The sequence below is a fragment of the Ambystoma mexicanum genome, chromosome 2p (genome assembly GCF_040938575.1).
Source record: "Ambystoma mexicanum isolate Mex_15411 chromosome 2p, UKY_AmexF1_1, whole genome shotgun sequence".
Lineage (NCBI taxonomy): Eukaryota > Metazoa > Chordata > Amphibia > Caudata > Ambystomatidae > Ambystoma > Ambystoma mexicanum.
Window position 1 is genome coordinate 1458023344 of NC_090923.1, and position 20327 is coordinate 1458043670.

The following is a 20327-nucleotide window of genomic DNA, read 5'->3' on the forward strand; positions in this document are numbered from 1 at the left end:
AATTTGGAAGACTTCTCTGTGTCCCTGCACTGCAGGTGCTGTGTGACACAATGCAAAAGATGATGCCTACGAAGTTTGTCAAGACTCCACAACCAAAAGAAACAGTTCAAAATCACATTCAAATACTTGAGAGGGTGAGAAAAAGGGTCTCACTCTCTCTCCAGGTAAAAAACAAAGTCCTCAAAATCCAGCAAAGTTGCTGGAGGTCTCCAAGGTAGAGAGGAACTACCACATTTCTGAGAATTCTCCCTAACAATGAGCATATATTGAGCCGGCAGTAGGCAGTGGCCATTATGTCCTGCATGCCGCTACCAACGCTGTTATGCAATAAGACACAAATCATTAGAAAGTAACTCAACTGTAGGGTTATATAGGTTGGCTCTTTAAACAAACCAAACAACAGCAGAGATATGATCGGTTTAAAAAAGCTTGGGGCTGGGGGGGGGGGGGGGGGGGGGGGGTAGAGGGCTTTCCACCTGAAAAAAAAGAAGAAACTAAAGAACTAACCATTTCAATCAAGTCACACACAAGACAAGGACAACCCAGTAGCAGTCAGTTCACCTCTACTTCAAAGCCAGAAGGGCAATACAATGTGGGCAGGCAGGTTAGTCCAAGCTTCAAACCTTTTCTTCCAGGAAAATGCCTTTTGTCTATAGGACAGTGCTATTTTGCACAACATTTTTACAAGCAAAATTGCCCGCTCTCAAAGATTCAGACAATTGCAAATCCGTCTCACCGTTATTGGGGATCTCCTGAACCCTTGTGGTTAGAGCATTCACGTATCACATACAGTGTCACTCCTATCAATTTGATTCTTTATCAGTTTGCAGTTAACCATGCTATTTCTGGCAATGTCCAACACTACTTGTCACTCCTTTGCTTTAATGTGACCAAACATTATTTGACAGTGTAACCATGTCCTGGGCTTTGGCCGATGGTGCATATGCTCATTTTTCCTAACCCTACCAAATATTCTAACTTTTAGACTTCGTCCAACCTAACTGAAAAGCTATTGCAAACTCTAAATTGTCACCAAAATGTATTATTCCCCTCATATTAGCGTTGCCTAATGATACTTCACAAGTGGAGGGGTGATCTTGTGTACACTGCTTTCTACAAGTACACTCTGTTCCAAAGTGTCCAGGAAGAGGCGATTATTGAAAAGGCACATTAACACTGCTGGTAACGTTTCTTCATGCATTACTGTGGATTTTTAATAAAAAAATATTATGCCATCAGGTTAATCTGTTGAGTAAATTTCTCTTAGGTCAAGCATATAAACTAAACTAAGTTACTCGGCCTGCGGGTCTTGCAGAATTTTAAAGATATTGTGGCCTGTTACTATTTGTTCTAGCCTTTACTTCATAACTTTATAAAGGTAAAATAACAACACTATTAAGTCCTCTACTGAGAATCTCCTAAAACTAAAAAACGTATTCCAACCCAATCTCCACTTAGAAATCCCTTCCCTATATGCCCCAACATTGCACGATCTGTCATCTATAAAGCATAGTTTACTGATGATCAGTGATAATTGTCCTCAGAGCTGCAGATACAGATGTAGAAATACTCACATCTTTGGCAGCCTTTGGATCAGCAACACAAGAAAAGGTGATGTCGCACGTTGAAACTACTTCGGCTGGAGTTCTTCCTAGTCGGGCTCCCTCCTGGATGAATAGGTCACACTACAAGGATCAGAGTTGGAAAAACAAAATCAGTGGTGGGAAACAAAATGTTAACAAGCTCACCAATTATCTGGTTCCTGCTGAAAACGCCCAAGCCCTTTACTAGGAAGACAGGGGATAAAGTCTGACGAACAAAACGAGATACATTCTAAACAGTTGAGCAAAAGCCTGAAACCATCAGTTAATTTAGACAATGTATAATTGGTTATTTATAGTGTGCTTAATACCCAGATGTTTCTAAGCACGGACCCGGGGATCAAACCTGTGTTACTCTGCGTCGCCTTGCTTCCAATAGATTCCAATGACAGGGTCATGGCCAACTCCAGGACTGCAACAAGATTGCTTGCACACTAAAGCTGCCCTCTTCTTAACAGGGCGGCAGCAAGAGGGATGAAATGTTCCCAGGTTTGTTTTTTTGCACTTCTTTTTAAATCGGGTCCCATGTCGTACTGGGCTGATGCCTGGTGCTCCAATGTCCTGTCTCCAAGAACCCACTAATCTCTTATTTGGGACATTTTACCTTTGTGGTGCTGATATTCTGTTACATCATGCTTTGTCCAATGTGCTAAACTATGCCATGTTTTTTGCTATGCAAATGCACTGTGCTATGTTACCCTCTGCTATGGGTTAAACATGCATTCATCATCACAATTTTTAAAGCAGACTGTCTGTTTCACTGTTGATACAAAATGTTCTTCCTCCTTCCCCCTTTTGTTGCCCTTGCATAATTTGAATTGGTTATTTATAACATGCTTTATAACGAGAGGTTTCTAAGCGCAGACCCGGGGATCGAACCTGTGTTGCTTCGCGTCGTCCTGCTGCCAAGGCGAGCGCGTTGCCCCCTGAGCTATCCTCCCGAGACAGTAGCCCTTCAATTCTATAAGGGAGTCGTTTCTTACCTGTAACTCCATTTCTCCAGCGTTGGTATCTTTCATGGATTCACATGCTGTGAATATTTCCCGTCGTCAGGCTGGGAAACCTTGGTAACTTTAGCTTAGCGTTTTCCTATGGAAAACTTGGACACTTCAGTGTCCTATCAATGTCTTTTTGGGTGCTTTAGCCTACACACTAATAGGACGCCTCGTATAAATAGCCCCACCCCCGCAGCTTCCCGTAGGATTTTAACCTCCAAAGTAGAGGAAACCCGAACCAAGGAATCCATGAAAGATAGCAAAGCTGGAGAAATGGATTTACAGGTAAGAAACTACTCCCTTCTCCAGCATTGGATCTTTCATGGATTCACATGCTGTGAATGGATTACATACCAGTATGACTAACCACTGGCGGTGCATGGCAGGCAAACCAACCCCATGCCCCCAGGCCATAACCACGAACATACAGGATAACATCCAACAACATGCATTATAACAGAACCAGCAAGTGATAGAGTAAACAAAAAACCCCGGCAGCTGCAGGGCCTACCTTATTGAAACAGGTGTTGGAGGACCGCACGTCCCACCTGCACATCTTCCATATGTTACTGTCCGAGACAGTAGTGTCTGGTGAAGGTATGTGGCACCGCCCAAGAAGTCACCTGGCAAATGGCACTAAGCGGTATTCCAGCCCAGAGCACCGCCAACGGCGTCGTGGATCTTGTAAAATGGGCCTTAGGAGTGCACCTGAAGGGCTTGCCAGCTTTACAGTGACAAAAAGAAATTGTGGACGAGACCCAATGGGAAAGTCCTTGTTTGGAAATGGATTGGCCCCTGCTGGAGGGACCAAAAGCCACAAACCACTGCTTCGACTTCCTGAAGTCTTGAGTACGGGCCAGATAAAACTTCCGCACCCTCTTGATGTCCAGGGAATGCAGGTCTCTTTCCGCCGGCATGGACGCCTTAACGAAGAACGAGGGCAAGGCGATCTTAATGTGTTTGTGAAACACTCAAGGCACTTTCGGTATTAAGTGCTGATTAGTAGACAGGAGAACCTCATCTGTCATGAAGCGCAAATACGGCGTGTCAATGACCAGCACCTGAAGCTCTGAAATCCTTCTAGCAGACGTGATTGCAACCAGAAATGCGACTTTCTACGAGAGGAACCTCAAGGACGCCGTCGACATGGGCTCAAACAGCGGCTTCATGAGAGCAGAGAGAACCATATTGAGACTCCATGCCGGAGCAAACCTTTTCTCCGGGGGAAAGTCCGAAAAAGCCCTTTCAGAAAGTGTTTAGCCAAATGTACTTTATGGTAGACAACGCCAGGCTCTCATGCGCCAGATGCAGCAAGTATGGGAGCATCTGGGGCGGCGAAACTTCCACTGGCCGCACGCCCGGTTGCTGTTCGTACCAGGTACAAAATCTCACCCATGTTCTACTGTATGAGATATTAGTGGAAGGTGCCCTTGCCACCTCCAGGATCCGATGACACTCCTGTGAGATACCTAGATGACTGAACTCCGAGTGATCAGCAGCCATGCAGCTAGGCTGTGAGATGCTGGATCGTGATGCCACACTCTCCCGTCGTCCTGTGACAGCAGATACCGCTCTGCACCCAGACGAAGCGGCTCTTCCACCGCGAGATGGAGGAGATCCGAGACCCAAGTCTGCCTGGGCCAGAATGGGGCAACCAAGATCACTTTGCACGGCTACCTGCGCACGAACTGGATCGTCCTCCGAATCAGCGGAAATGGAGAGAGCGCATACACGAAGAGGCCCGTCCACGGAAATGAGAACCCATCTCCTTTTGACTCTGGATAAGCCACTTTGCTGGCAAACGATGGGCACAGCCTGTTCTCTGGCGGGACAAGTCGAGAGGGGGGGACCCCCCACGTCTGGAATATCCTCTTCACCTGCTCTTCCTTCAGCTTCCACTCATGCAACTGGCCCCCTTTTCTGCTGAGAGAATCTGTCTGCACATTCTGTACCCCTGGCAGATGGTAAGCTGTTAAGTGAATTCTCTGAGCAATGGCCCAATGCCACACCACCTGAGCCTCTTCAGACAGGGGCAGAGAATGTGTGCCCCCCTGCTTCCTCAAATAGAACATTGTGGTGGTACTATGCGTCAACACGCGAGCCACGGCACCGTGGATGCGAGGGAGAAAGGATTTCAGGGCCAAGTGCACAGCTCTCAACTCCAGTATGCTGATGTGCAATAATGCCTCCTTCCGAGACCACAGGCCCTGGGCCTTCAACTGGTTGAGGTGCGCCCCCCAAATCACTTGGGAAGCATCCGTCACTATCGTGCACTGAAAGTCCGGCTCCAGCAGGGGCATGCCCCGTACAAGATTGTCCGAGCAAGCCCACCTTCTCAGGACTTCCGCCAGCCCCCGGGAGAGGACCACCATATCCGACCACAACCCCCAACTTTGCGACCACCTGTCTGCGAGAAATTCCTGCACCGGCTGCATGAACAGGCAACAATTTGGGATAAGCGGAATGCAGGACGCCATGGAACCCAGCAGCGACATGTAACTGTGGACCAAGACCATACTTCCTTGGCCCCATTCGGCCGCCCTGGCCTGCAACTTCACCACTCTTTCATCAGAGGGCTTCACCAGATTTTCCTGCTTGAGAAACAGAGCACACAGAAAAACCAACTCCATGGATGGCGTCAGATAGGATTTTGCAAAGTTGACGGCGAACCCCAGCCGTAACAGGCTCATGGACGCTTGGAGAGATTCCCACGCTCTTTCCGGTGACAGCCCCGTACCAACCAGTCATCCAGGCAAGGGTACACATAATGGCCCCCCCTTCGGAGGAAGGAAGCCACTGGAGCAAGGCATTTTGCGAATGTTCTGGGAGCCGACTTTAGTCCAGATGGGAGGACACGGAACTGGTAATGATCGTCTCCAACCAGAAAGCGCAGGAACTTGCGATGGTTTTGCCGCATCGGGATGTGGAAGTAAGCATCCTCAAAATCTAACGACACCAGGAACTCTCCCTGCTGCACCACCCGGATTACATCCTGCAGCTTAATCATCTTTAACTTCAGGCATTGCAGATTCTTGTTCAACGGCTGAAGATCTAGAATAGTCCTCATTTTCCATTGGGCTTTTGATGACAAAATACTGAGAGTACACCCCCTGACCCTGTTCCGACCCCAGAACTGGTTCTATTGCCCCTTTCTCCAACATGAGTTCTACCTCTTGCCGCAAGTCTTGTAGGGGCGGCTGCACCACCTTCACTGGCAAAATTGGGATTTGAGGACGCCGAAACTCCGAGTGGTCGAGACTTACCGTATCCAGCACTCAGTCTGTATTAATGCATTCCCTCTCGTCGACGTGTTGCGATACTTTGCCCCCAAGCTGACTGCCCGCATGGCAGTCATTGCTGAGACTTAGACTGCCGTCCCTTAGCAGCTGAGGGCGCTGGACCGTTCGTACGTTGTGCCTGGTAGTCCTGGCTTTTCTGTGCCCACTTGAAGGAGCGCCTGAAGCCGTGGGAAGAGTAACTGGAGTGACTAACCTCTGTCGCAGGAAGCAGCAAATTTGGCATTATCAGAGGCCCCTAGAAATGCCCGAAAGGGGTGAAAAGAACGGCTGTTTGCAGCGCCCCTAGGGACTTTGCCATCTCAGAGTCTTTCTTCATTCCCTTCAGCGCCTTGTCAATCTTTTCGCCAAAGAGCTGCTCCCCCTCGCAGGGCATATCCACAACTTTATGCTGGACCTCAGGACGAAAGTCAGTGCAGCGCAGCCATGCATGCCTCCATAGAACAACCCTATTATTTATTTGTTTAAAGCTGGACTCCGCCAAGTCCACTGCAATGTTGATGCTGTGGATGGAGGCTTCCTCCCCCTCCCAAAACAGCAGCATAGCCTCCTTGCGTTGTTGTTACGGGAGATGATCTAAGAGAGGGGCCAACCGGTGCCACATATCCCTGTCATACCGGGCCATTATGGCCAAGGAATTAGCAGCTTTCACCGTCGTAGCACCCACTCTGAGGGCTTTCTTCCCGAAAACATCTTGTTTTCTGGCCTCACTGTCCGGGGGCATAACACGTTTGTGCTAGCTTCTCGCCTTCTGACTGCCCGCCGCCGAAACCACCGACTCCGGCGTGGGCTGAGACATGAGGCACTTGGGGGTCAATTCTGGGGCCTTAAACTTCTCTAGATGCCCAGTCACGGCTGGCTCAGATAAAAAGTGGCACATTGTGCGTAGTCCCTCCTGCCACACATGGTCCAAAATGGGGACCGAGAAGACCGCCTTCTGTCGTTTCCCCATGTGATCGAAGAAAAAACCGTCTTTTCGTTCTTCAGGGGCCAGGCCAAATTCTTGGCATGCCTTCGCCATCATAGCGTGAAATGCCCCAACATCATCCAGTGGAGACAGCTGAGCCATGCTACTAGGCGGTTCCACCTCTGGGTCTGTATCCCAGGTATCATCTCTCCTGGGCGACGAGAACACAGTCAACAGCGTGTCACAAGGGCCACTCTCCGGCTCCAAATCAACCAACTCCCCTTCCTCTGGGTGACTGCGGGGTAGGCCCAACCCCACCGGCAACGGAAGCCGCACCGGAGGCGAATTCCTGGGGAGATTCGGCCGAGGGGACTCAACAGGCACACTACGCACCACCGGAGCCACCAGGCTCGGAGCCGCTGGAAGTCTTGCACCCAATTGTCCCAACAATGACTGGAGCGTACTTTACACTTACATGGACAGCAGAGAATGGGGGTTCACCAACAGGTGCATGGGCGGCCCAGCCCGAACCCCACTCGACGTAGACAGACCAGCCTCCTGCAGGCCCAGCGCAGACGGGTGGAAAACAGGCTCCTGCTCCTCCTTCAGACCTGATGACACTGAATATAGAGCCAGGGCCTATTGAAGAATGTCCACCGGGAGCAACAGCCCAAAGCCGACCCCAGCCTGCCAAGGCTCCCCCTCAGACAACAAACCATTTGTCTCCAGCTGAGATGCCGACAGCAGCTACGGCTGTAGATGGAGCCGACGACACTACCGTAGATGACAGAAGCGAAGACTGCACCACCACCACCGTCGGCGAGGCAATATCCGTCGACAAACCCTTCGTCGTCGGGACCGAGGCCTTCACAGACCAGCCCTTCTCCGGCAAAACAGTCTTCTTCGATGAAGAGCTGGAACAGTGTTTTGACGAGTCCTGGCTGGAAGACCACCTATGATGGTCCTCTGATGACGAATGCTTCGAAGCGAAAGACTCTTGCGACTGACTTCTCCATCTCCCGTCGTGGCCTTCTGCCCGACTTCTCGGGCCTACCACTGGGCACCTTCGCCTTGCCCTGTCGCGCCAACTTCGCCAGAGAGGATCCACTCGCCCCTTTAGAGGGATGCGACCTGGACGCAGAGGACTTGCTACCTCTCCCCACCTCAGACGCCGGCATCTCGGAGCGCAGCTTCTTAGCGGGAGGTTCTGCCGACACCGCTCTGCGGTGCGCAGACAACCCCTTCACCGCTGTGACAGAAGACTGGCTCCCTTGGACGAACCCACCTCCGAGGCCAGGTACGCGCCCTCGTTCAGCCAACAAATCAGCCGTCGGTTGCGGTCCTTCAGTGTTTGAGAAAAATCTTAACAGATATCACAGGAGTCCGCAGAATGGTGGAGGTACAGACAATCCATATGGCTGTCCCCTTCGAAGACCTTTAGGCCGAAGGTAGCACAGGGCCTAAACAGAGCTTTCTTCTGGGCCACAGATGACAATGGCCAAAGTACGAAAAGCACGCGTAGAACACGAAGAGAAACAAGAGGTGATCCCAACAGTTTTGAGATGGTTGAAATCTGAAGGGAAGCCGTGGGAGCGGGGCTATTTATACTAGGCTTCCTATTGGTGTAGGCTAAAGCACCCAAAAAGACGCTGATAGGAAACTAAAGTGTCAAAGCTTTCCATAGGAAAACGCTAAGCTAAAGTTACTGAGGTTTCCCAGCCTGACGACAGGAAATATTCACAGCATGTGAATCCATGAAAGAGCCAATGCTGGAGAAATCGCAATAACCCAACCGTTTATGATCAACATTGGGAGTTGACACAAGTGACTGACTGACAGAACTTGGAAAAGCCCACCTTGGATGTACATGGTTCCAACTCTTAGATTTGGCTCAAACCACACAAATGTTTAGTGGAATGGCTGAGCAGCTGGGCTTAGTCTAGGCGGGGAGGAGGGCTGTAGGAAGGTACAAACAACTCGGAGCATATACTTATTCAAGACTGATACATTGAAACTTATATAAAAAAAATAGTCATTTAATATATACAATAAGGCACACTTCGATATTGGCAAAGAAAAAAATACAAAAACAGTAAAACATGTAGAACACACTTGCAAGTTTCTTAAGTCATAGACAATAGGTGTAACTTTCAGAATATCGTATACAGTAACATCTTAGTAAAAACATCTGAAACATACATGCTAACATTTCCATCTTATAACTTTGTTTCAACCAGTCTTAAAGAGTCCAAACCTAGATTATGAGAGTCTCACAATGTTCAGAGGGGAAGGATAGGCAGGAAAGTTTCAAAAGTGGCAGAATTCAACAGGAGCTTTTCTGGGTTTGCAGGCAGGTAAAGTTAGGGTTTTCAAGTCAAGGAAGCCTATGGGTTGCCTTGTGAAGTTGCCTCAGGGACCAGTGTCCTAAGGCAGGAAAGAATACAATGGGTTGTCCATCCCCAATGCATCTCTGTGGGAGCCATGGGGGTGTGTGAGATACAGCCATCTACGGCCCCCAAAAATACAGGATCAGCAAGTAAAGCTCCAGGTAATTTTTACATGAAGAAGCGCAGTACCTTAAAATTAAGAAATCATTGCTGCAGGATGGTTCCAGTGAAAGGTCACAGGTTTCTCAGTCTTGGTGACAGAAGGGGACTTCGGTGGATCTGGCGACAGCTCTCGAGCAGACAGACACCCAGCAATGGATCTTCTCAGTTCTGGCTAGTTGGTGCCTTTTCAAGGCTCGGTTGAAGAACGGATATTGCAATGGCAGACTTCTCCTTTTCTCTGTCCCCGTCTCGAATGAGGGGACTTTGGAGAGCTGGATCAAGTCTCTGCAGGTCAAGAAAGATGCCCACAAAGTTGCAGGTGGATTCGTTCTTCGGGGGACTACGCACAGCACAGTGGCACAAGACACCAGGTATTAGTGAATTGCAGGCTGTGGATATCACAGCTCTTCACGAAAGGGAGCAAAATGCAGTTCACCTCGGAACTTGCTAGGCCCACCAGTCGAAGGGTGGAAGTGGTCTCGTTTGGATCTTCCCTGTCGCTCAGAAGTGGAAGCCGGGACAGCAGTGCTTAATCAGTGGGCCCTGGCTGTCATTGGAGGTGCTGACGTCGTCATCCATTGTGCGTCTTCGGATTCCTCTATTCCAGTGGTCGATTCAGTTTCTGCCCCAGGACAACCAAATTTATGCAGGAGCACTTGCTGAGCCCACCAATCATTCCATGCAACATTCGAAACCTGGGAATGGCTGTCCAATGGGTACAGCCAGCTGCCCCAGTCAGACTGGTTTCTCTCAGGAACTTTCTCCTCCAAAGGACTGGGGGAGTTTTGGTTGACTGTCCCCAAGTCCTGTCCTGCCTGTCACCCAAAAACCCTTTGCAGGCGTTCCAAGGGAAGCCCGGAAAAGAAAGGAATTAGTGGCACCTACCCCCTAGGTAGGTAGAGAAAGACCTAAGAAAGGACAAGCCCATCTTGTTCAGGACTTAAAGTACAGTCACCATTTTGGGACAATGGTGACTCTTGTGTCCTCCATCACAGCCGCCCTGACAGCCCGAGATACAAGTTCAAAAAATGCTGTGTAAAAGGTACACTGCAACCAGCCTGAAAAGAGGGACGTGTTACAGTAACCAAAATGTTATAGGAGAAGAAAAAGGAATACCATGTTTCCCCTCAGCACTCACTCCACATAAGGTGAGGTGTGATGATCTCACAAAAGTAAGTACAAATAGGATTAAAAAATATCCCTCTGCCTTGGTTACAGGGTGTTAACCAAGGGGGAAAAGAAACATTACAGTGGAAGCCTTTCATTAACACTGCACATAAGTTGATGTGTATTACTTCAGTAAAATGCAGATGCCAGAAAACATGGAGGAAAGCAGGACTCCAAAACTTTAACCAAAAAGAGTTCCCAAGATCAGAGTAAAAGGAGCGAGTGTGGGAAAGGGTCCCACAAAAAGTGCTGAAGCACTCTCAGGTGGAGAGAATTACACTTGAGAAGAAAAATCTACTCCAACATACATTATGGCGATTGTGTGTGCTGTCTGTCTTGCTCTGAAATGCTATGGTGTCTTGGGTTGGTATGCTGCACTATATGTAATGTTACACCATGTCATGTTTGGCGGCTGTGACCCGCAATGTTGGTCAATATGCTTTATACACAAATGCATCTTTGATGAAAACAGTAACATGAAATTGAAATAAGTGTCTTTTATAGCAGTCATTTAATTCTTTTTCCCCCAATGTCTATTTCTTTTACACAGAACTAAAACTGTAACTGTGTGTGAAATTTGTTCTCATAAGTGTTTCTATAGTCACAAATGGGTTCAGAATCGGCCAACCAATTAATTCATTCCACAACTGCAGTCTACAATTCCCTCTTGAACGGCAAAATAGCCACACGACTTGGTGAAAAGGAAGTCAACTTATTTGAATCCTTTTTTTATTATTGTTCTTTTCTCATTCCTTTTCTTCGCTTGATCCCTCTGCCCTGGGGTCTTTCACTCAATAGCTCTCTGGTGCAGGTCAAGGGCTTAGTCCTTACTCCTCCATTATCACTTCATTGCATATCACTTAGCAATTCCTGGTCTAATGTATTGGGAGGGATGGCATCCCTCTTGGTACTTACTGGGTGTGCTTCATGGTCAGTTGAGTGCTTACCTAGAAGCCCCACCAACCCCCTAAACGAAGCAACATCTTCCTGTGCAGTGAGTTTCTCCATCATGGGGATGGCCCAAACCTTTTAAATTCTAATGTATCTGTGGGGAGGAGGCTCACCACTTCGATAGGACTTTTAGTCTTCCTGCCCTTTGTAATCCAACTAAGGAGTTCTGACCATTAGTACCCAGCGTAGGGTCCGGAGGGCGGGGGGTATTGGTTGACAGCCCCCCCACCCCCAATTAGGAGGCTAGGAATAGGAGCTTTAAGCACTGCTGTCCTATGCCCCACACTACATTCTACATGCGAAGCAAACTACGGAGTGGCAACACAAGGGTTATGAATCTCTTTGAAGACTCCATTCCCATCGGTTTAATGATGTGAAACAACTGCTAGGTATCTCAGACTCGGAGTGGTTTCAATATACAGCTTTACAATCCGCTGTCAATGCTCATACTGCCGCTGACTCACGTAATAGGGAGCCATTGACCTGCAAAGCCGAACTCATTTGTGATCTCACAATTTAACTGAGAATAAAAACATTCTACGGGCTGTGGCCCTGAATAACCGCCGCAGGAACACATCACTTGCATGCAGCAGTGATGAAGATTTAAACACTGTTCTAGACACAGCTAACCTCTATAGCTTTTTCTCAGACATCAAAGAGGTGTTGCTCAGTGTACTCAACAGGGAGATACAATATAAAATCCTTTAGCGAGTGTACTTTACTCCCACACGCCTGCATAGCATTAAACTGATACAATAAGCCACTGGTTGGTCTTCCTGGCATGACGGGTCACATTCTGGTCATGCCCTCGGATATGCAGTTTTAAACCATTCACAGGCAGATCTCTCATATACACGGCTCTACGGTCCCAATGTCCCATATATCCATTTTGTTTGGGAATGGGGCTGCGGATAGGCATGATGATGCAATGTCCAGAAAGCTTATACCTAATGCTTTTTACAGCTAGAAAACTCCTTGTATTACAATGGAAATCTGTGGTCCACTCTTAGCTAGACATTGCTCACTTGAACGGTGCTGCTTCGTACGGGTGGCAGACACCCCATCACCCAGAAAATTATGGAATTTCATCAGTTTGACAATATGTGATACCCACTTTATGTTATATGGGTTGGAAACTATACGTCCCATCATGTATATGCCTTGTCCATTGACCTGATCAAGCATAATGTCTTTCTATGACCAAATAATACATCTTTTTGTTTCCATTTCCTACGATTTGCACTACTGGGGGAGGGTTTTGTTGGGTGGGGAGGGAAGGATCTGACACTGGCTATTTGATACTTGTATGCTACGGTCTTATTTCTGGTGTCATGTTTTGGTTTACCTTGCCTTCTTGTGTTCATACTTCTTTAATAAAAATATGAAAATCAAAGAATGGGGGCTTTACTACATGTTAAAGCCCAAACTCTGAGTCAACTTGGAAGTGGGAGGCTGCCATTTACCCACCGGTACTTGGGTAAGTGCGCCCCCGCAACTCCCCTTTCTTGCGCTCCTTCATCTATTACCAGTGCCGGGAACACCGAGTTCCCGGAGCAGCTGTCGCAGCTTTGTTGCGGCAATGGCTCCATGGTAGCCATCATGTTTTGTAGTTTTTTTCTAGTTGAGAAACAGCAAATGCACCGTTGAAAAAAAAATGATTATCCATGTACAACGTGCGGGGATACTAATAGCGATACAGGGCGGGGTGGAGGATGGGGGGGGAGGGCGTTACTAACATTCTGGTAATGCCCCTGGGCCAAAGTTAAAGCCCTCATTTCACTCAGGCTAACTTACGCCCAGCTCATTACCTGACCGGTAATGCCCCAGCACAGGGTGTATTGCTTATGTAAAACTGAATTGGGGCAGTCCACCACATATGAACTTAATTCCCGGGCTGCTGGCATCCCCATGGACATATTGGCAAGGTTTCTGGGAATATTTTAGGCAGTTTCACCCTACCTAAATGCCACCTCCAAAGTATTTTAAAATTGACCAACATGGCAAGATTAGATAAGTTGCCATGAACTGGATCTTACATATTTTGTCCCAAGTTGCTTCAAAGAGTTTTGGGCTGATTTCTCCCTCCCACCATTCCTTAAACTTCTGTGCATCCGACGGAACAGATAACTAGAACTGACCTACATAGTATGGCTATTACTCACTTCCCAAATTGGGCCGTATTCAGAACCTCCTCCATTCTTGTCAATTTCCTCAGCAATTTCTTTTGCCATTTCGTGTCCAATATGGTTTGCTTTAACAGAAGGTAGTGGTAAACTCCAAAGCCCTTCACCCCAAACTGATACTTTACTTCCTCATCTGATGTGATCCCCTCCCATTTCAGGAGTTCTCGCCCTCTCTAGGATCCTCAAATAACCATTGCTATACCTTAAGGTAGCCCTAATTTACTTCATTCAAATGGGTAGCGAGGCACATCAGAATCGGGAGACTGACCAGGAGGCATGTTTCTCAAGTTTGTATGTTCTTGTTGAAGCAAGAAGACCCAGTCTTTCTCTAAACTGGTGTGCCCAATCCCTTGTCTATGTCAAGAAAGTCAAAATAGATGTTTGACAGAATGTTATGGTGTTTTCCGGATTCTGAAGTGAGGGGCACACACAAAGTGTTAGTGTTTTCAACATCAGACATCTTTATTACAAGAAAAAGGGTTGAATAAAGGCCCCCCTGTCCCTATTAAAAAAAAAAAAGAGAACAAAGGTGCAAGGAAACCTTTATCTGGTCTAGGATTAGCCAAAAAGTGTTGAAACGTAAAGCAAATAGATAAATCCAACAAAAATTGCTTCTTCCAAGGAGACTATGGCTAAACAAGGTTGCTTAATGATGGTAGGAATGTCTCTTCCATACAACAATTTCTCAAAGCTGGCAAAAGTAACTTAACTGCTTCAAGGATGGCAAAAGTGTCTATTCTACACTATATAAGGATGGAAAACGTGTCTCTTATGTAACTTCTCAAGTCTGATTTCCTGGTATAATCCACTGCCAGGTATTCTTCAGTAGGTTCTTTAGATCCCCTGGTATACTCTCATAACAGGTATCTTTTCATAATGTCTTTTTTCATATACTTTAAATGGACTACCTGATGTACTCCCCTGCCAGGAATCCCCCTCTGGGTTTTGTAGATTCCCTAGTATAGTCTCCTGCCAGGTAACTTTCCGCCAAAGGCTCACTGCCTGATATACTTAGCTTACCAGGACTTCCTCCAATGTTCTCTCTGTCTTTCAGTATAGCACAGTTTTTCCCACGAGAACTGGTCTCACGGATAGTAGGATACTTTTATCTTACTTACCTTTCTTTTTGTGGGATCTGCACACACCACCTTATGTGGAGGGCCGAGGGGCTACACTGTAACTTCTTTCCCATGGCTCCTGTAACTTTTATAGTTATAGTAAAAGACAAATCTAAATGGCTGATGGCAGTGGAAACTTATTTCTACCATTTTTGTGTTAGCTACTCGCAGGTTGTTTTCACAGCTGCAGTACACCACCCGTGGGTGACCACTTTCCCAAAATGGCCCGAGTCTTCTTTTAGGGGCCATTTTTAATTTGTGTGTTACTTCTCGGCCCTTCTACCATTCCAGGTGGGGGTGGGACCTCTTAGTTTTGCCTTTGACAGGATCCCTTTATGAAGCCCGCCATGGCTCCAGTGTATCTTTGTGGGGCAGGAATTGAGGCAGGGGCTGAAACATCCCTGGCCTTTGCCTTAGGATATGCCAGGTTGACTGGCTATCCTGCAAGGACAGCCACCCCCAGGTGATTGACAGGTCCATAGGACTGAATTAATGGGTTCCTGCATAAAAGGCAAGGCTTTTGGAACCGAAGGCTAAGTCGATCATTGGAACTGAAGCTCTGAAGAAGACTACCAGAGACGCCTGCAGCACCTCCTGTAACCACAGAAGCACAGCTGAAGTACCTCTGCTGTCCTGATGCCGTTTTGTAATCAACAGGGAACCTCTGCCAAAGAGGATTTCCTCTTCTGGGCTGGTGGGCATAACCAGTCTCAGGACACTTCAATTTGAACCACCCCTTGACATCCTGCGACCTTCCCAGGGGTCAGAATCCCAATTTCCCGTGGCAACTTGACCACATTGAAGTGCACTGCCTTGCCGTTGACTAATCTCGCTGGTACTTCGGTGGCATCTGTGTGGTCTTCCAGAAGCACAAATCCTCTACACAGATTCCCCTCAACAGATTGCTGGACCGAGAAAAGAAGAAGATTCCAACCGGCAGTGATCTTTCTCTCCTGGTGCTGAGAAAAAGGTGCCAAAACCATGAATCAACGCAGGACTAAGAAGAAATCTTAGCTGGAGAGTCCTTCTCTCGGCTACTGCTGCGTAGCCCATCCAGGGTCGCCCATTTAGTCACCACGACCAATGACCAGGAGACAAGGTTTGCAGCCGTGAAACCAGAAGGCGTCCAGCTGCATCATTACCACTCTCAAGGTACTTTGGGGCATTGGTAATCTTAACTTAAACCGTTTATGTGAATCCTTTGCTTTTGGAGCACTGTTTCTACTGTTTGGGTGTTTACTCATTTCCAGTCACCTAACAGCCTGTGCCCCTATAGGAAGGCTTCTCCTAAGCTCCTGTGTTTTTTCGAAGAATAACAAACTTGTTACCTACCTGTGCTAAGATTTGCATCAGAACTGTCAAATTTCTATTGACTTTGGCATTGCTGTTTTTTCCCAGTAAATCTTCTAACCCTCTTGGTTTGAGCATTGCTTGTTCCCATCAAAACCCGAACAAAAGTATTCCTTTCTAGTTAGGAAAAAGACTGCCTACACCTTACAAGGGCTGCTACACTACGGCCTACTTGAGATTGTTGCTCTTTTACGTTCTTGACTTGATGTATCACCTAAAGATGCAGAGTTAATTTAAATAAGTGCTTTGATTTACCTGACTGAAGCCACTAAGTGAATAGGAAAAGTACATGATAATGTACTCATCCATTTTTTTTTTATTATGCTAAATGTACGTTTGATGTTGCTAGTTGATAAAATATTCCCTTTGTTTATAACTGCCTTGTGTAAGTATAAAATAAGAACTATTATTGATATAGCTACAAGTGTGTAAGTGTTTCTTTGGGTCTATGTATGTTCTGATTTCTGTGTACTGATTTACAGTTCACACTCCTCCTAAGAGAAGTCTGGCTGCTTTGCCACTACCAAACTTGGGTAGTGCAGGCCTATATTAGATGTTCACGTCCTAAAACCAAGGGATAAGTCTTGTAGAGTCCAATCCCAATTGGACTTCAGAAAAACATACCCAACAGGGACTCGTGCACATTCTGTCTTCTAACTTCTTCGTTAAAATTCATCTGCTTATGATAATATATGCTCCAACTGTCCCCATATTGACATCTCATGCACAAGCATTTCTGCAAATCCTGCCTTTCTATTTTACTTGGTCGATATTCAATATTAACTGAATTTTTCATGCGCCTGTCGGTACGCCCCAGAGTTCCCACCATCACTGGGCCAACTCACTGGTGTATGAAAGCATTTCCGACCCATGGCACATTGCTGCAGCAAAGTCTTCACTCAGGGATGGAATCTCCCGCTTTGCAGACCCTCTTTCAGCTCTTCTGCCGGCTTTGCATTCACTTGCCAGTGAACCTGCTGCTGTTTGGCACAGCCGAATCCTTGACAGCTTCGCAGATGCTGCCAGCTCCTTAACCGCCCTACCCCAGAGCATGCCACGCTTCCCTGGATCTCCCGCCATTTTGGTCAGAAATTATGCCAGGTGGTAGCTTGAAAGCACCCGCCTCCTTCAGCCCAATCCGCTTCTGCCTTCACCTGAAGTTCTGCTTTCCGCTTCACCCACTCTGCGTGTTTAGCTTGGGGTTTCTTTCAATCCATACTGACTTCCCCTTCCTCTTCCTCATCTCAGAACGTGAGGCAGGCATTATGGGAGTTGGGGTCCATAGTATTGTTTAGAAAGCAAACATCAGAGACAAAACCTGTTAAATGTGAGTTGTGTATTGGAGACAATAATGGCTTTCTGCTCAGAGTGGCAGTCTGCCATCAGCAGTGTAGTTATAGTGCTGTCTTCAAAAGAGGGGTTGGGGGTAATACCGCATCTCTCCTAATGGAGTCATCCCCTCACACGTAATCCTCCCTCATACTACCACCGCAGGGTCAGGACCAGTAAGTGACTTACGTCCCCAGGCCATGTGGGGGGAGACCAGCACCGGGGAATCAGTGATGACTCCACATGATTCATCACATACCCTTCACCAAATGCTGCTGGTTTTGACAGCATCTATTGGAAAATGTGAAAGGAAACCTACATTACCTTGTTCTTTGCCTTTTCAATGTATCACAGTGAAACAATAGGGCTGTAAATCAAGAAACCAGCTCATAACCCTTATTGTCAACTCAATTAATGGGGCATGGTCTGTGACAAGTCAGAACCTTCGACCAGTCAGATAATATTTAAGGTAGGTTATGGCCCATTTAATGTCCAGGGTTTCAAGAGCAGGAGTCACATCATTTTTCTCTTGGGGGAAAAGATAGGAAAGGATGTTCTATACCATCATGACCCTCTGAAAGAACAGGGCCTAAACCTGTATGTGAGTCATCAGTTTGCAGGATGAATTACCCACTGAAGTTTGCCACCTTCAATACAGGGTCACTGCACAAAATATGTTTGTCAAAATATCATTTATCTTAAAAATGCCATTTAAGTTTGAGGCTCCGCATTACTGAATTGATCTGCAAGAGGAGGGGTTATAGATGAGAAATTAGAAATAAACTGTCTATAATATCCAACTAAGCCCAAAAAGGCTCAACGCTCGCTCTAGGTTTTGGGAGGAGTTTCTTTTACTGCTGTAACCTTTTCAGTCTGGGCAACTAGTCCATTCCTCACAAAGAACCCAAGATATTTTACTGCAGACCTAGTGAGATGACAATTCTATGGGTTGCAGTTAGTCCTGCTTTTCTCAGGGTTCTAGTGACTAAATATAGATGGTACATATGTTCTTTCCAAGATTTACTATGGATGATAGCAATATATTTTAGTTATTTGGCTATTTATAATGCAGCAAATGGTGTTTCAAGATGCAACAAGACAAAGGGGGGAGGAGAAGGGGGAACAGGGCTGAAGGAAAGAAAATGGCCCTACTAAGCCTTGTGTCATTCGGATTGTGCAAGTGCAGTAATAAGAAGTGCAGGGGAGTGGGGAGGAAGGGCAAGTGCCAGTCAGAGCGGAATGCCCTAATGCTAAGGACGTCAAGGAAGTGCTGGTCGGAGTGGCGTGAGCACAATTGCTGGGGAGGGGAGAGGGCACCTGGGATAGGAGAGTGCTAAGGGGAGGCCATGTGGACAAGTGCCAGGGGAATGCAGTGTGTGCAGGGTAAAGAAGGTCCACATGCTAAGTATTTATATTTGTTACATTTATAGAGCGCTTTAAGCCAAAGCGCTTACGAGGACGGGGCAGGGTGGGCTCCATAGGGGTGTATGCCCAGCCAGGCTAGTGCAGAGGGAGGGAGCCTGGTAGTGCAAGTGTAGGTGGGGTAGCGCGGGAAATGGTCAGGGGAGACCAAGTGATGAGGTAGACTGGTCGAGGAGGGCCTGGTGCCCTGTAAGAATCAGAAGGAACCAGGCAGCCAGTCAAAATGAGGCAGAGGGGGACATTAGCAGGGGAGAGGGAAGGAGGAAGAGAAAAGGAGGGACTTGCGAAGCTTCTGGAACTTAAGGAGATTCGGCTCAAGTCTGAGAGGGGAAGGGAGGCCATCCCAAAGGGAGGTACCTGCGGAAGAGGGAGATCTAACCCTCACTCTGCTTGGAAATGCACCTGATCTACATAGAGTTGGAGCTAGAATATTGAAGGGCTCGACCACTGAGGTATTTAGGCAGAGAGATGGATGCAGCGGGGTCCCATGCCCCAGAAATATTGTGGCTGATGCAGAGGGTCTTTAACTTTATATCATCGCAGCAACCAGGAGCAAGTGGGAAGGTTTTAGGGCTGGAGACATACAGTCCCTGGGCTTGATGCCCAGGATAAGTATTGCAGTCCTATTCTGGATTAGTTGAAGGGGGCGAAGTGAGGATTTAGGCAGATTGGGGAAGAGTCTGTTGTAGTAGTTCAGCCTAGAGAGGGCCAGAGCTCTGGAGACATTCAGTTTCTGGGGGAAGGTGAAGAAAGGGAAAATGCCTCCAAGGAGGTGAAGCTGGAAGTGGGCCTTCTTGGCAAGGTCTGTGATGTGAAAATAGAAGGAGAGAGAAGAGTTGAATATGAAAGTTTTTTGCCTCACAAGAGGGTGAGGGTAGAAGGACCATGGAGGGTGGCCAGACATAGGCGGGAATGAGGGAGCTGGGGTCCCAATGAGAAGGATCTCAGTTTTACTGGCATTAAGGCAGAGATTGTTGGCAGCACAGCATGCCTGAATAGCAGTCAGACGGTCAGAATAAGAGGAAGAAGAGGAGGCAGTGGAGGGGAGCTGTGTCCCTTCCACATAACACTCGGAGTGAGGAGAAAATGCGGGGATCAAATGGGCTAGAGGAGCAAGGTAGATGTTGAAGACCCACAGTGTGAGGATAGAGCCCTGAGGGACGCTGCAGGTGGATGATGTGATGGAAGAGAGAAAAGGGCTCAGTTGAACCTGGGATGGTGGGTCAGAGAGGAAGGAGGCCAACCAGTCCCGTGCCAGGTCTGTGATGCCTTTTCACCCCCTAACATCTAGCCTTCATGTTATTTATAGATTCAGTCACCATTTAAAGAGGTATTTACTCCTCTACCATTCCTGACTGCTTTACCAACATACTTATTTACCTTCCATGTGGCATTCCCCATTACCAGATGTATGCCACTTCCCTGGTTCTTTTGTTTTTTCTTTTTGCTCTTGTTTTGA

The 20327-nt window shown here is 47.3% G+C and overlaps 1 protein-coding gene across 1 annotated transcript in view; it reads right to left on the reverse strand.

The window, feature by feature from the left end:
* GLYR1 (glyoxylate reductase 1 homolog) overlaps positions 1–20327 on the reverse strand; it is a 713235-nt gene that overhangs the window by 238286 nt on the left and 454622 nt on the right. The window contains exon 11 of the mRNA XM_069646033.1: positions 1575–1685. Coding sequence (XP_069502134.1) covers positions 1575–1685 — 111 coding nt within the window. The remainder of the gene's footprint in view (positions 1–1574; positions 1686–20327) is intronic.